Here is a 13488-nt window from a genome sequence, read left to right as displayed (position 1 = left end):
ATTCATGCTCTTGTCTCAGTTAACATACTTTAAATAGATAGGGTAGCTAGAATGAGCTAAAACGACTTTAGCGACATTTAAAATGAAAAAAATATTCTACAATTTTTAAGTTATATTTGTAAAGTATTTTTAATTTTGAAGTATAACTTTCATTAGTGTCTTGCCATTATTCGTTCTTTAAATTCACGGAAAAATAAAAAATGCATGTTTGAAAGGCTTGAAAATATTTTAGTAGTATTACTTTACCATAGCAACACTTTGTAAATTTGAGTCAGCCATCTTGAAATTAGTATTGTGCCAGTCGGGGGGGCGGTGACATATTTTACCCGTCATCGTCCTACATAATTTTGTAAATTTGATAAAACACGAAAATAAGTGTTTAGAAGTGTATAAAATCAGTTTATGTCCGGACTGAACGTGAGGATGGCGGGTCAAACTATAAACGACAGGCTCCTTGCCGCTCGCCACAGTATCGCGGGGCAGGGTTTAGCAAAATCTGTATGTAAAGCCACAACTGAAGAAATGATTGCACCTAAAAAGAAACATTTAGATTGTAAGTATTATATTTGATTAGTCAATAAAGATCTTATCAAATACGTCACGGACAATGTACATTTCTTTTTGCGATGTTCATGACATTGGCACAATCATTCTGGTCGATAAGCTTAGCACCCGAATAGTACCGACGGTGACAAATCTTTGAATCCTAAAATATTACTTTTACTAAATTATAGACTTCAAAGCGGTATTTACTTCGAAGGCTTTTACATAATTTTGTCCCACGATGTTAATTCGGCCTAACACATTCTCTATTATGTCATATTCAATAGACTGGAGGAACGGCTTAACAAGTCGGTGTCAAAATAAAAAAAAAATTGATTACCCACTTACAAGAATTTATGTAAGAATCTATTACATACAACCTACCATTAAATTTGTGTCATAAAGTGACAATTTTTCTTATAAGCTTTTGTTGATCGCTTATTTTTTTTAATTTTGTTATAAAAAAATATAAAACATCGATCTTAGTTACTAAAAAAATATTAACCCCTATATTTAAAGAAAGTTGAAAATCTAAAAATAAGTGTAGTAAAAAATACTATATGAATAACTAAGCTTGAAAAACATTTATTAATATCTGATTAATTGCCAAATACTTATTCTATTAATGAGAGGTATTATATTTCTGCACTACAATATAATAATATTACAAAATGAAATTTATTTGAAATGCATTATTATAGCAAAAAGATTTTCTTTTTTGTGATAATTGTCTATCTATTTATTATTTTGTATGTATTATCAGTGCAGTTAATGGTTTGTTAAAATAATGATAGACATTTATTTAAAACAATTTATTGTTCTATTTTATGATCTAGAATATGTTATTCAAGTTATTTTAATAAACTTTTGGCTATTATTACTTTCAATTAGTAAATTTAAAAAAGGTTCAGGTTAATTTTCAAAATCAGTGTATAGCTATTTATAATTAAGAAAACCATGTGTACACTGTGTATATGAATGCTACAGTACTTTTTTGGTACTAGTGTTCAAAAGATGGTGTGCAATTTATTGCCGTAATTACAATAAATAAAAATAAAAAAGACTGTGGATTAAAAATATAAGATATGGCAATATCATACTATATTCATTCCTTTGTTCAATATAGTCCGATTGTTTCTTCTATTTTAACATTATTATGTTGATTTACACTTGTTCTATGACTCAACCAACAATCATATGATTTATGTGAAAAAGTTCCCTAAATAAAAGAATCAAAAAATATTTTTACATTATATACATTAATGCAAAAATTATTAAATTCCTAAATTAATATTTCTATGTCTTATTACTAACTATTTACTAAGTAATTGTTATCTACGAAAAGATAAATTTATATTCAAATAAGAATTATGAAGATTAAGCTTAATATATAAGATTTGAAATTTAACTTTAGTTTTCTTTTCATGAAATAAAAATAAAAAAACATTGAATGTTCATGTCGTACAAATTGATGTGCATACTTTCTTCAAATACTTTCACAATAAAACACTGTTTTTTTTTTTAAATAAAATAAAATCATTGATTTATAAGGATGTCAACATATTACTAGTGCCTGTACGTCAAGTGTACTAATGTCAACCATCTTTTCTGTTGCACAAAATATTCTAAGTAAATTTATAGCACAACAATATATTTCTATTTCTATAGAACTTATTAGTTATACAGGAATTAATTACATTAAAATCCTAATTATAATCAAAATTACTGTATAAATAATGACCATGTGGAATGGTAACAGGAATCCTATTAGCATTTTCCTTTTGAATTCTTATTCTCAAGTCCGATCCTCTGGGCACCAAAAAATGAACCAACCCTCCCATTTCCAGTGGAAGCAATAATATGAGATGTTATACTTTTAATAAAGGTGCTAGTGTTTCAACTGAAAATAAAACAAAGACATAATTTTGAATAAGAGACTAATATTATTGTTATCAGTAGAATTACAAAGGATAGAATAGCAGCCCCTGTAATTTATAGTTGTATTTATTCATTGAATTGTCAATGTTTTTTTTTATAATCGATATTGTTTTCTGGTGATACGACCTTGTGATTCATCCGAAATAAAATCGAAAGTTTTTGTTTTCATTGTAACTGATAGCCATGTGTTTTGACCACCATATCTGGCTTAGGGACACATGCTAGTTATTAATTGTGATTGCAGTGAAATACGATAAACGGGCGGACAGCGCCGCTTCCTGTGTTATCGTTCTGTTTATGATATTGTCAATTGCTATAGGGTTACCAGTCCAAAGATATCGTTTTCAAATTCATTCGTATTTTGAAAATAAATTCGGAAAAACTACATCTAAATATTGTAAGTTTTTTTTGGAAATAGCCATTGTGGTAAAATTTCTATAAAGTATAGGTTTTTAATTTCTATTACATGAGAAACTGATTATTATATTTTAAATATTATAAATAAAAAAAAATATATGTGCGCCGTGGATATGATTTTTTTGTTAGTCAGTAAAAATGTTATTAATTTTAAGTGGTAACCCTAACTTTACGTATCGGTAAATTGCCTTTTAAGTCTTTGTTATTTAATAATTGTACGATGTATTTATTTGCGTAAATATTATTCATAAAAAAAAATACTTAAAAAAAAAATTTAAATTACCTACCTAAAAAGTTTTAGCGTAAAATTTTAGTAGAGTATTAAACGGTAAACAAATTAACCACCATAAATTCTACCGAACATATTACAGCGTTGAAAGCATTTAATTTAGTTTATTACATGCAGGCAACCGCCTGACGAAAATTCAACAAAATTAGATACAATTTATTTAATAGAAGGACTGAAGGATGCTTTTCTCCTCTTAATAAGGAAATAACGGTAATACAATAATGTACTATATAATATCGAGTTAAAATCTTTAATATTTGAATGCGACCATTTCATTTAATTATAGCTGAGCGAGCGAGCGGGCAATCCTTTTTATAAACATTGACGTTGTAAAATACTGAGATAAAAGATGTAATGATTATAAAATTAAACATTGGTAAGAGGGGAAAAACGTAGTTTTACATAAATCTACTGATTTATAACAAAACTTTTAATAATATCATTCGAGTATCGCAATTTTTGGAATTTAATCAGCAAGATTAAATGAAGTAAGGCTTATGTTTGCGTATTTTTTTTTTAAAAAGCATATGTTTTCTTAATATTTCTGTGTATAGGTTTACAGATTACAGATATAACGATTATTTTGTATATAGTGGATTAGCCATTAGATACTGCAGTTTGGTTGGTTGGTTGGTGTAATGTGTGAATTGTGTGTGAGTCAGTGTAATTATAGATGTACGTTAGGGACAATACAAGTTACGATCCCACAATCAGCAGTCGACAATACAGCTAAATTTGCTAATGTTCATGAACATATGACCTTTTGCCGTCATAACGTACATAATTTTCCTAAGACAAAGATCATTCAGTGATGAAAAGTATTGCGTATGCGTGAATTCCTCATTACCAAATACAAAATATACTTTATTCAAGTAGTCTTTTTAATTCGCAAGGATTATTTTAAATGCAAAGTTACCGATATTTTGTCTGTGAAAAATACTCCAAAAATTATACAATATAATAATCCGATATTACATTAAGCTCCGGTTTCCAAAACTGTCTAAAATTTGACATCGAGTCAAATTTTAGGTATCGATGGAAACCGATGACGCATTAGTTGACCAATGAGCGTTCAGTACTTATTCAGATTCATAAATCTGACTTTGACAAGGGTTTCAAAAATTAAAGGTTCGTTATGCTAAGAGTAAATGATATTTCTGAAAATTTCATTTCCTCATAAATCATTCAGTGCATTAAAAAAAGAAATGGAAATCATTTCGTTTAGATCGTAAAATTTTGTAATTTGGAACTTCTTTAGGTGCGATGGGAGTGACATTTCAATGTTGTGTAACGTTAACGTGAAAAGATTCTTATGATGTTTCACTTCTGTCGAATGAAATGAGCCTTAATAAAGTGTCTCAAAGTTATTGCCCCATATCCATTTGAAGATTGCTGAACCCATTTGATGAACCATTGAATGACATGCTGCATATATATGCAGCATAGAAACACTCACAGTCATAGATTCAAATTAAATGACATGAAACCGTGGATATTTGCATCTAACTGATATTCCATTATCATAAACTTTCAATATGTTTATTTGAAGATTTTATACGTAAATCTTCTAGGTCTGGATGTTTTAGTATTCGATATAATATTTTAATAATTTGCAAAATTAAATTGCAAACTTAACGTAATAAAGATCTCTTTTATTACGAATTTGGATATTATTTCGCCACGCTTCTTCACTATCGTATTATTAAATGTATTATTAAATGTAATTAAATGTATCGTATATTTAAATGTGGTAAAAATTTAATCCGCCACATAGAAGTTTCGTCATAATGTCCTTCACCGCCGATCACAAGATCAACCAAATTAATCATATGTCTCTGATTTGCACCTATGAACGTCGGTTAAGGTTTTATCGACTGGACAATCTATGCAATTTAAAATTGTAATAAATATGATATGTGAAAATAAAAATAAACTTAGGGGAACATGCAAACAAATCACACGGAACCCTCTTTCATTGGGGGAGCTCAAAAATCAATAAAATAGTCTCGACTATTAGTCAGACAATATTTTTTTCTACATACAGTCGCATAAATTGTAAGGTGACTAACGTTTATATTATGCATTTCTTTCTTTATTGCGTTTTGCAAACCATTTTTGTATGGAAACCTCTCGAATAAATTGTAAAATTTATCTTAGGAGTGGGGACAACGACCCAGTGGCAAGAGTTAGGATTGAACTTGAGACTTATATCGTTATATATTAAATAAATACAACTGCGATCCATTGCGCTGCCGATGCTTTAAATCTATACTAATATTATAAATGCGAATGTAAATCTGTCTGTTACTACATCACGCTTAAACTGATGAACCATACTTTACTTTTTTTAATTCACCCCTGGACGATTTGTGTGCTTTAGGTAAAGTTTTATAAATTTCCCGCAGGTGAAACCTGCTAGCTGAAGGCTCATGTATTGTATATTTTATAACATGTCAAGTATCGATTGAGTCGAAATGGTCCAGTGGTTAAAACACACGTATCTTAATTTAAAATCACGTTAAAGATAGAACAAGCACGGTCTCCCATTTTATGTACAGTTTACTGTATTCAAGAAACGATTCGTTATGTTTACGAACAATAGAATTGTCTACGGGGCCTAATTCAGTTGCTGCCTTTGGCTTGCTACTTATGGATCAGAAAGCGACGAAGAATGGATAGTAGTACTGTTGTTTCGTTTACAACTAATGGCCAATTTTAAACTTCCACCAAGTTAGAGCTTTTTGCAAGCCAGTCTGGATAGCTACCATTTATTCATTATATTCTTGGTGGTAGAAGCAACACTTAGTTTTATTGGGTTCCAGTTTAAAGGGACTTTTTTATTTTCTTGGTGGTAGGGCTTTGTGCTAGCCCGTCTGGGTAGGTACCAACCACTCATCAGATATTCTACCAGTAAAGAGCAGTACACAGTATTTTTGTGTTCCGGTTTGAAGGGTGAGTGAGCCAGTGTAACTGCAGGCACAAGGGACATAACATCTTAGTTCCCAAGGTTGGTGGCGCATAGGCAATGTAAGGAATGTTTCATATTTCTTATCGCACCATTGTCAATTGGCGGTGGTGTCCACTTAACATCAGATGGCCTATTTGCTCGTCCGCCTACTTATATAATAAAAAAAGGGAGAATGAGTTGTATAACTGCATCCAAATGTGACATACATCTTAATTACCAAGCTTAGTGGAGCGCATTGTAAGGGATGGTTAATATTTCTTACAGTGTCCATTTCTATAGTCAATGGTGGTAGCACATGTAATAGTCTGTCTTCCTATTTGTATTTTTTTTTTATCTATAATTTAATCGACTTAATAACATACAATGACATTAAAATCAGTCCATCGATAGATAATTAAATTTTTATTTGTAACAGTCGGTAAATTGAAGTATTATTGGGTCAAGTGCGAACGGACAATGTTCATTTTGTTACTCCTGACCTCACGCGCTTGATGGCCTTTATGACCTTCGTTTTACGCCGAGTTTTCAATTAAAATCTCTTTATTTGCCGTATGCCTAGGTAAAATTTTATTTTCATTTGTTGCTCGACTTGTGAAAGAAATAGGAGGGTTATGTTTTGAACCGTCTCTTCGTGTTAATAAGTTGATACCTTTTAGGGTTATAATTTGCATAATAAAAACATGTATAATTAATATAGGTATAATAATATAAAATTACTTGTAACGATTCAGGCCGGATGTAGTTTTATAAAAGATAAAATGTTTTATTTACCGTGTTAATTTAATTGTTAAATAATTAATTCACACTGTAATTCACACTGTGTGGAGTTGAAATGTTTGTTTTTTTAATATTTGAAAGTCATATTAAAATGGATTTAATTAAACTTCCCCTAAACAACATTTGTAGATCAAGCTGTAAGTTGATGATTAAACGATACGGTCTCCTTTTGTCCAGTGTACATCAGCGATTATAACAGGGAGATAACAGAGATTAACTAAATAACCGCTTATAAAGTATATAAGTAATTAAATTCGCTCAACACCATCTAATATTAAACATCACCATGAGAGCTATTATTTTGGTTTCTTCCCCAACTTGGACCACTTTAGTATTGAATATATGCAACGGTAAATTTAATATTTATCAATAGAACTAAGGAATTACCATAGCTTAACAAGGTGGCAGAGGAATATAAGCAGAATTAAAAAAAAGCTTTGAAGGTAATTTGTGGAATTGAAAGTTTAAATTAAAATTTCTTTATTCAATGTCCAATCATTCAATTTATATATTGAGTCGTAATAGAAACTACATAGCGTTGAAGCGATCCCGTGACGTCTCCCGTAAAGACGGAGTGGGTACCGCTGGTTTTTTAGTGGGTATTCCGGGGCCTTCACCGGTAGACCGGGAGCCCCATATACCAACAAAAACGGTTTTTCCGGCGAAAAAAAAACATTCGGCAACTCTTTGACAAATTTTTTTTTTTTTGTTATACTCTATATGAAATATAACCGCTTTTACGAGAATCGATATCTATGAATTGACTGATTGCATAAAAGTTTCTACTTATGAATTACTTAAAAATATCCATAATTTACTAACAAGCGTATATTTACAAAATCTTTCGATTGTCAAATTAATTATGACATAAAGATAGAAATACATTTTTTTTATCTATTTCTTACAATTTCAATTACAGCAGTGCGCTTCTGTAATGATAATATATGACTATTATACTCAATGTCGCATATTACATTCTGACATTTCGCGGTCGTGTTCGGAGGGTAGTTGCGAAGACGTGCCAGTCCAAGTTCAATTATTATTATCGGCATTAGTGCATTAGTGTGAGTGACGCTTGCGAATACGAATTGTCGTAGTGTGCGTGAGACTACAGACAAACTAAAGACAGCAAAAAAATAGTTAGTGTTTTAATGAAATCAATAAATATAAGAATTGCTTTATAAATGCAGTTATTACAGAAAATATATTAATTCAATATGTTATATCTCTGAAGCAGAGGCCTACTCTTCGCGATCTTCACAGGTATGTCTTATACATTCAAGAGATAGATAGATACGTATATCTACTCACTTCCGCATAGTACACTGATATAGCTGTTGCGACTCGCAACTTAAATTATTTTAATGCAAATTAATTAGTTATAAAGATTTTTGATTTGGTTTCCACAGTTACAATTCTTAGTAAACAGTTATATCGTATATATTTTGATGTAATTATTACTTAATTAAAAAAAAAAATGTAAAAGAGTTGTGTTTAAACGCATTACGAAGCGTGTCACCGGGTCAATTTATTGGCGAATTAAGGTCAACGTTACTTGTTTGTAATGTAATTAAGGCTCTCGGATCATTTATCATAATAAACGGAATACAAAATATTACATATAAAATCTTATTTTTAAAGCAGGAGTACTATATATCCTGTTATTCTATAGTTATATGATGATCGGTCTCATTCCATAGTCCATTAATTTCACTCGCTTGTTTATCCTGTACTTTGCAGAATACATTCGCCACCGTCGACATACACAATTGTTGTATATCGATTGAAGCCATATTTTAATCATTTCAAAAGTAAATTAGGAACGACTCAGACTGTGTGTCGTCTTTGAGCACGTATTTGTAATAGTTAATTCAGAAAATACCAAAATATGGGTTTAATATTTTTTTTATGAATAAAAACAGAATGTTCTTACATCTAGTACATTTTATATATAGCAGCAATTCACTTCACAAGCTACAAAAAGCCGCATTCATTCCAGGATAAAAGGTAAAATATGAAAAATTTTGAAGAACGAGATAAAGTATTGACCTAAATAAGTTCGCTTTGGACTAACTTCTAACCATCTCTTGGTTGGTTAGTCTCTAAAATCATTCGTGTAGGTTAAATTAAGATAAAATCGCTATTTATTTAATATTTGTAAATTAATTAAAGATTTTCTTCCTAAATAGTATACCTGCGGCACTCGTGACTTTCTGACCGGTCAATTAAGATCGTGCGTATTGTAATATACTAAGCAAATTAATCGTACCCTTCGTATACTTGCAAATCCTTAAAGTAAAGTTATTGTCTGTACACGTCTCACTCCTAGGCTAAGGAGCTAGTTAAGGAGCTAGAGCTTATTCAACGATGCTGCTCTAATGTGGGTTGGTAGATACAAATATGGCTGAATTTAATTGAAATTAAACACATGCAGGATGATTTTTTCCTTCACCGCCGACCACGAGATGAATTATAAACAAAAATCAAGTTAATAATTCAGTGGTGCTTGTCTTTGAACTCGCAATCACCGCGTAAGATGCACGCGTTCACACTACAGGGGCATCCCAAGCAAATCCCTAATAGAGCTGCAACTGCATTGTCATATGAAGAAATACATTTTCGTCTATTCCTAACATTTATCAAATTATTTTTTGTATTGCATCGTTTTACACGAGTTCAATTATCGAAGTATGTTTACTCGATTGGACTACCACGCGATAAAAGGAAAATCCCAGACAAAAAAATAGTAAATTCCATAGGAAATTTAAGGATACGTATGCGACTATGAATGGTTCACCATTAGTAGGTAGGTAGTTAAAATGTAAATAATAATCTATGTTAAGGTTAGCAATGGAAATTGTAGAAATATAAATTTAGAACGATCTCAACGTTACAGTTAGTGCAAAAGTTATTAAATGTACATAAACGATATTTATGTAATTATAATAATAATTTATAAAAATCCAAAACTGCTTTTAGATCTAAAGTCATAAATATAACAGCACGGATCAACGTTCATGTCGTAACCTCACAACTTACACAGCAATGGTCACGCAATATTGGAACTAAAACTGTACTTTACCTACTCATTGATGTTGAATTAACTTGCATGTTAAATTATTTCATGATAAACATGTGATATTAAAAAGCCTCTTAATGATGTACTTCTCTTTTAATACGGAACCTAAAATTGCTCTCCAGGCAATCCTAAGACTGAGGAAAGAAAGGTATGACTGTATTAAGACGAATATAAATTCGTTTACTAGGTTGTATTGTCACCAACACTGAAACTGCAAAATTTTCATTTGAATTTCTCAGGCGGAGTACACTTTGACCTTGACCCACACCCTAGGTAATAGGAACGTTGGATGAATGCTTGTAAAATAAAACAATAAATATATTTATCTTCCTTTTATTGAGTTTAGTTATCGTATTATTTGGATCCAGTACAAGTGTAACCGAATATTGCGGGTTCAATCTTGGGCTAGTAGGTACCACTGCGTTTTCATGCGTTTAAGTTGTGTATAATTCATCTCGTGCTCGACGCTAAAGGAAACATCGTAAGGAAATCGGCATGAGTCGGATGTAGTTCTGCTTCAAGAATATGCACCAAATTTCAGTTAAACAGAAAAATTCAAAAAGTGCCTTTGCCCAGCAGTGGAACATTTTCACTTTACTTAACTTACTTGGTGGTACAGCTTTGTGCGTCTGGGTAGGTACCACCCACTCATCAGATATTCTACCGCCAAACAGCAGTACTCAGTATCGTTGTGTTCCGGTTTGAAGGCTCACCCTTCAGAGCCAGTGTAACTACAGGCACAAGGGACGTAACATTTTGGTTCCCAGGGTTGGTGGCGCATTGGTGATGTAAGGAATGGTTAATATTTCTTACAACGCCATTGTCTATGGGCGGTGCTGACTACTTACCATCAGGTGGCCCATTTGCTCGTTCGCCTACTGCTATCATAAAAAAAAAATATCTACATATTTTGTTTTCTGCGAGTGAATGTCTATGTTCTTTAGCCTGCTCTATATTCCAAAACGATATCCAATCGAGTGTGCCACATTTATTTACAGCCATTAAACAATATAAATTATGAGTATCGACGTATTTATAGGTCAGCGCCTAAACCGCGGGTAAGACCAAGATCACATAAAGCGTGAAATTAATTTTACAAGATCATGTTACTGTTTAGCTTTCGCTAGGATACTCATTCATCTTATTCTCTTTACGCTTCAATGAATCGTATGTTTTATATTACGTCTTGATATATATTCCGTAGGTCTAGCATCTATCTACTTTGTGTATGAGTATTTACAAGTACGTGATGATACTCCCAAAAGACGGTCAAGGCGGCCGTGCTTAATAGAGACTTGCCGCCTACTCGGGACATATTATATTAAATAAGTATATGCGCTCTATTCGCATATACTTGTTTAGTATATGTCTCTCATAATGTGTGTGTAGTCTCATGACTGGAAAGAGTTGAGACGCTAAAGGCTTTCTTTCCGAGACACGACTCTGCCAACTTCCAGACTGCTGTCTCTTACTGAAAACTTCTAGATGTAAAACCTAATAACTTTTTTGTTGACCTCACTTTGGGATTGAAGCTATTCGAGAAGCCTGCTAACTTAAAAGGTAGCCACTAGCGACTCGACCAATGAGCGAGTTAAGTAGTAAAACAGCGTGGAAATTTCCCACTGATGCCGGGCAAATGCCTCTAGCCTTCTTGAGGAGAAGGTTTGGATCATATTCATAAACGCTGATCTAATGCCGTTTGGTGACACGCATAGCAGATTCGTCCTAAACATTCAATCGATGAATGATGATTGATGATGATGAATACCTCATGATGTTTTTCTTCACCGCCGAGCACGAGAAGTACATACAAGTTCAGCATATGATAACTGAATTTAAGGGAGAGTCCTCGCCGAGAACAGCAGCGTTCATTACAGTACTGCCTCACTGACTAACGAGCATTCTCTTGTAATCTTAACAATCTAAGATTCTAATCTGAACACACGACTGGAATCGAATCGATTGTTTTAACATTGTAATGCTCGATTCATCTCTCTCACTGATGTAATGTTACAAATTGTATAAATACAGCTGGTGCACTGTAATGCGTAGTTCTTATCACACATTGATGTTATGCTCGAATCTGTAAACTCTAAAAAAAATATTATGTATATTCACAGTAGCATTGATCACTTTGATAAAATCAGTGATAATCATTGTATGTGCACAAGAAGTAAGGATAAGCTTATAACGCTAAGTTTCCGACTCTGAAAAGTCAATAAATCATTCTTGGGGCATGGTATCCGTTTCTATAATAAAATTCCGCAGACATTTATAACTTTGCCGTTTCATAGATTCAAGTCATTTGTAAAAAATACATTGGTAAAAAGAAGGCATATTATTCGATACAAGATTATATAGATGATAAAAAAGCGTGGAGTTAATGCTTGTTGACTTCGAGGCAGGATATATTACGTACATATATAATTGTATTTAACTAACATGACTGTATTTTTTGATGTTGAAAAAGAGTAACTACCGAGTTTCTTGCCGGTTCTTCTCGGTAGAATCTACATTCCGAACCGGTGGTAGCTTTACTTAAAATAGTTAAATGACGATTCAAACGTGCTTCTAAAAGCCTACTTTAATAAAGTATATTTTGATTTTGACGAGAATAATAAGAGAATAAAGACGATTGCTCCCAGTGAGGGACCGACCTAAGATTCACATGTTCTATCGAATTGGCCATCTCGGCTTTTATGAGTAGTCTCTAAGCCGATTACACTAATCTAAAGCCCTTTATGAGTCATGTGTATTCCAACAGTTTGTTTTCTATGTGATTTGATTATGTATAATATGAGTTTGGACAACATTCATTTTATAATAGCATACGTCATATCTAACTAAATCGATTATTTAATATTGTCAGACAACAGAAAGATAATTCAATCATAATAAAAATAAATCGAACTTGTTTTTTTATAAATGGTCATGTCTAGAATTTTGAAGGGGAAACCTGTCGATAAATCCATTTTGGAGAAAAATTACCAGCGAATATGTTAATTTTTTACGCGAGTTTTTAAAAATTAACATATTGTATCGTAGCTTAGCGATATTAATATACCGGCAATATATAATATTATATATCGAAAATTAGGCTACACGAGACCAGAAAAAATATCGAAATTTGGCACATAACAAAACATTAGTTTAAATGTTTACACTTTAATATTAATCAATCAAAAATTTAAAATGTTACAATCATGAAATTGTTATTGTTATAATTATTTAAATAAATTCAGTCAAGCGATGGATAAGAAAAGCCATTGCAAACACTCTTGTAAATGACGTAAATGACTTAATTTCCTGACTTAAACCTCAGAAGTCGACAAACAGATGGTACACTTTGGCCCAGTTTTGCAATATAACCAGCTTTAAGACAAAATTATGCAGATTTAACAAGATAATTAACATATAATTTTAGATAAGTATTGAAAATTATTTATCACAGTTGCTAGTTGGCGCCCGCGGTTTCGC

General features: G+C 31.9%; 1 protein-coding gene across 10 annotated transcripts in view; it reads left to right on the top strand.

Annotated features, from left to right (window-relative positions):
• The first annotated feature begins 280 nt into the window (after positions 1-280).
• The window catches only part of Lap (like-AP180), a 38405-nt gene continuing 25197 nt past the window's right edge, over positions 281-13488 (top strand). For 6 of the 10 annotated variants that reach the window (XM_064218117.1, XM_064218118.1, XM_026641606.2 and 3 more), the window contains exon 1: positions 281-553. In XM_064218117.1, the coding sequence (XP_064074187.1) occupies positions 403-553 (151 nt within the window). In that variant the 5' untranslated portion in view covers positions 281-402. The remainder of the gene's footprint in view (positions 554-13488) is intronic. The other 4 variants (XM_026641609.2, XM_064218120.1, XM_026641607.2 and 1 more) reach the window with 1 other exon arrangement.

The sequence above is a fragment of the Vanessa tameamea genome, chromosome 20 (genome assembly GCF_037043105.1).
Source record: "Vanessa tameamea isolate UH-Manoa-2023 chromosome 20, ilVanTame1 primary haplotype, whole genome shotgun sequence".
NCBI lineage: Eukaryota > Metazoa > Arthropoda > Insecta > Lepidoptera > Nymphalidae > Vanessa > Vanessa tameamea.
The sequence above is the reverse complement of the archived record's forward strand: the minus strand, read 5'-3'. Positions and strand labels throughout refer to the sequence as shown.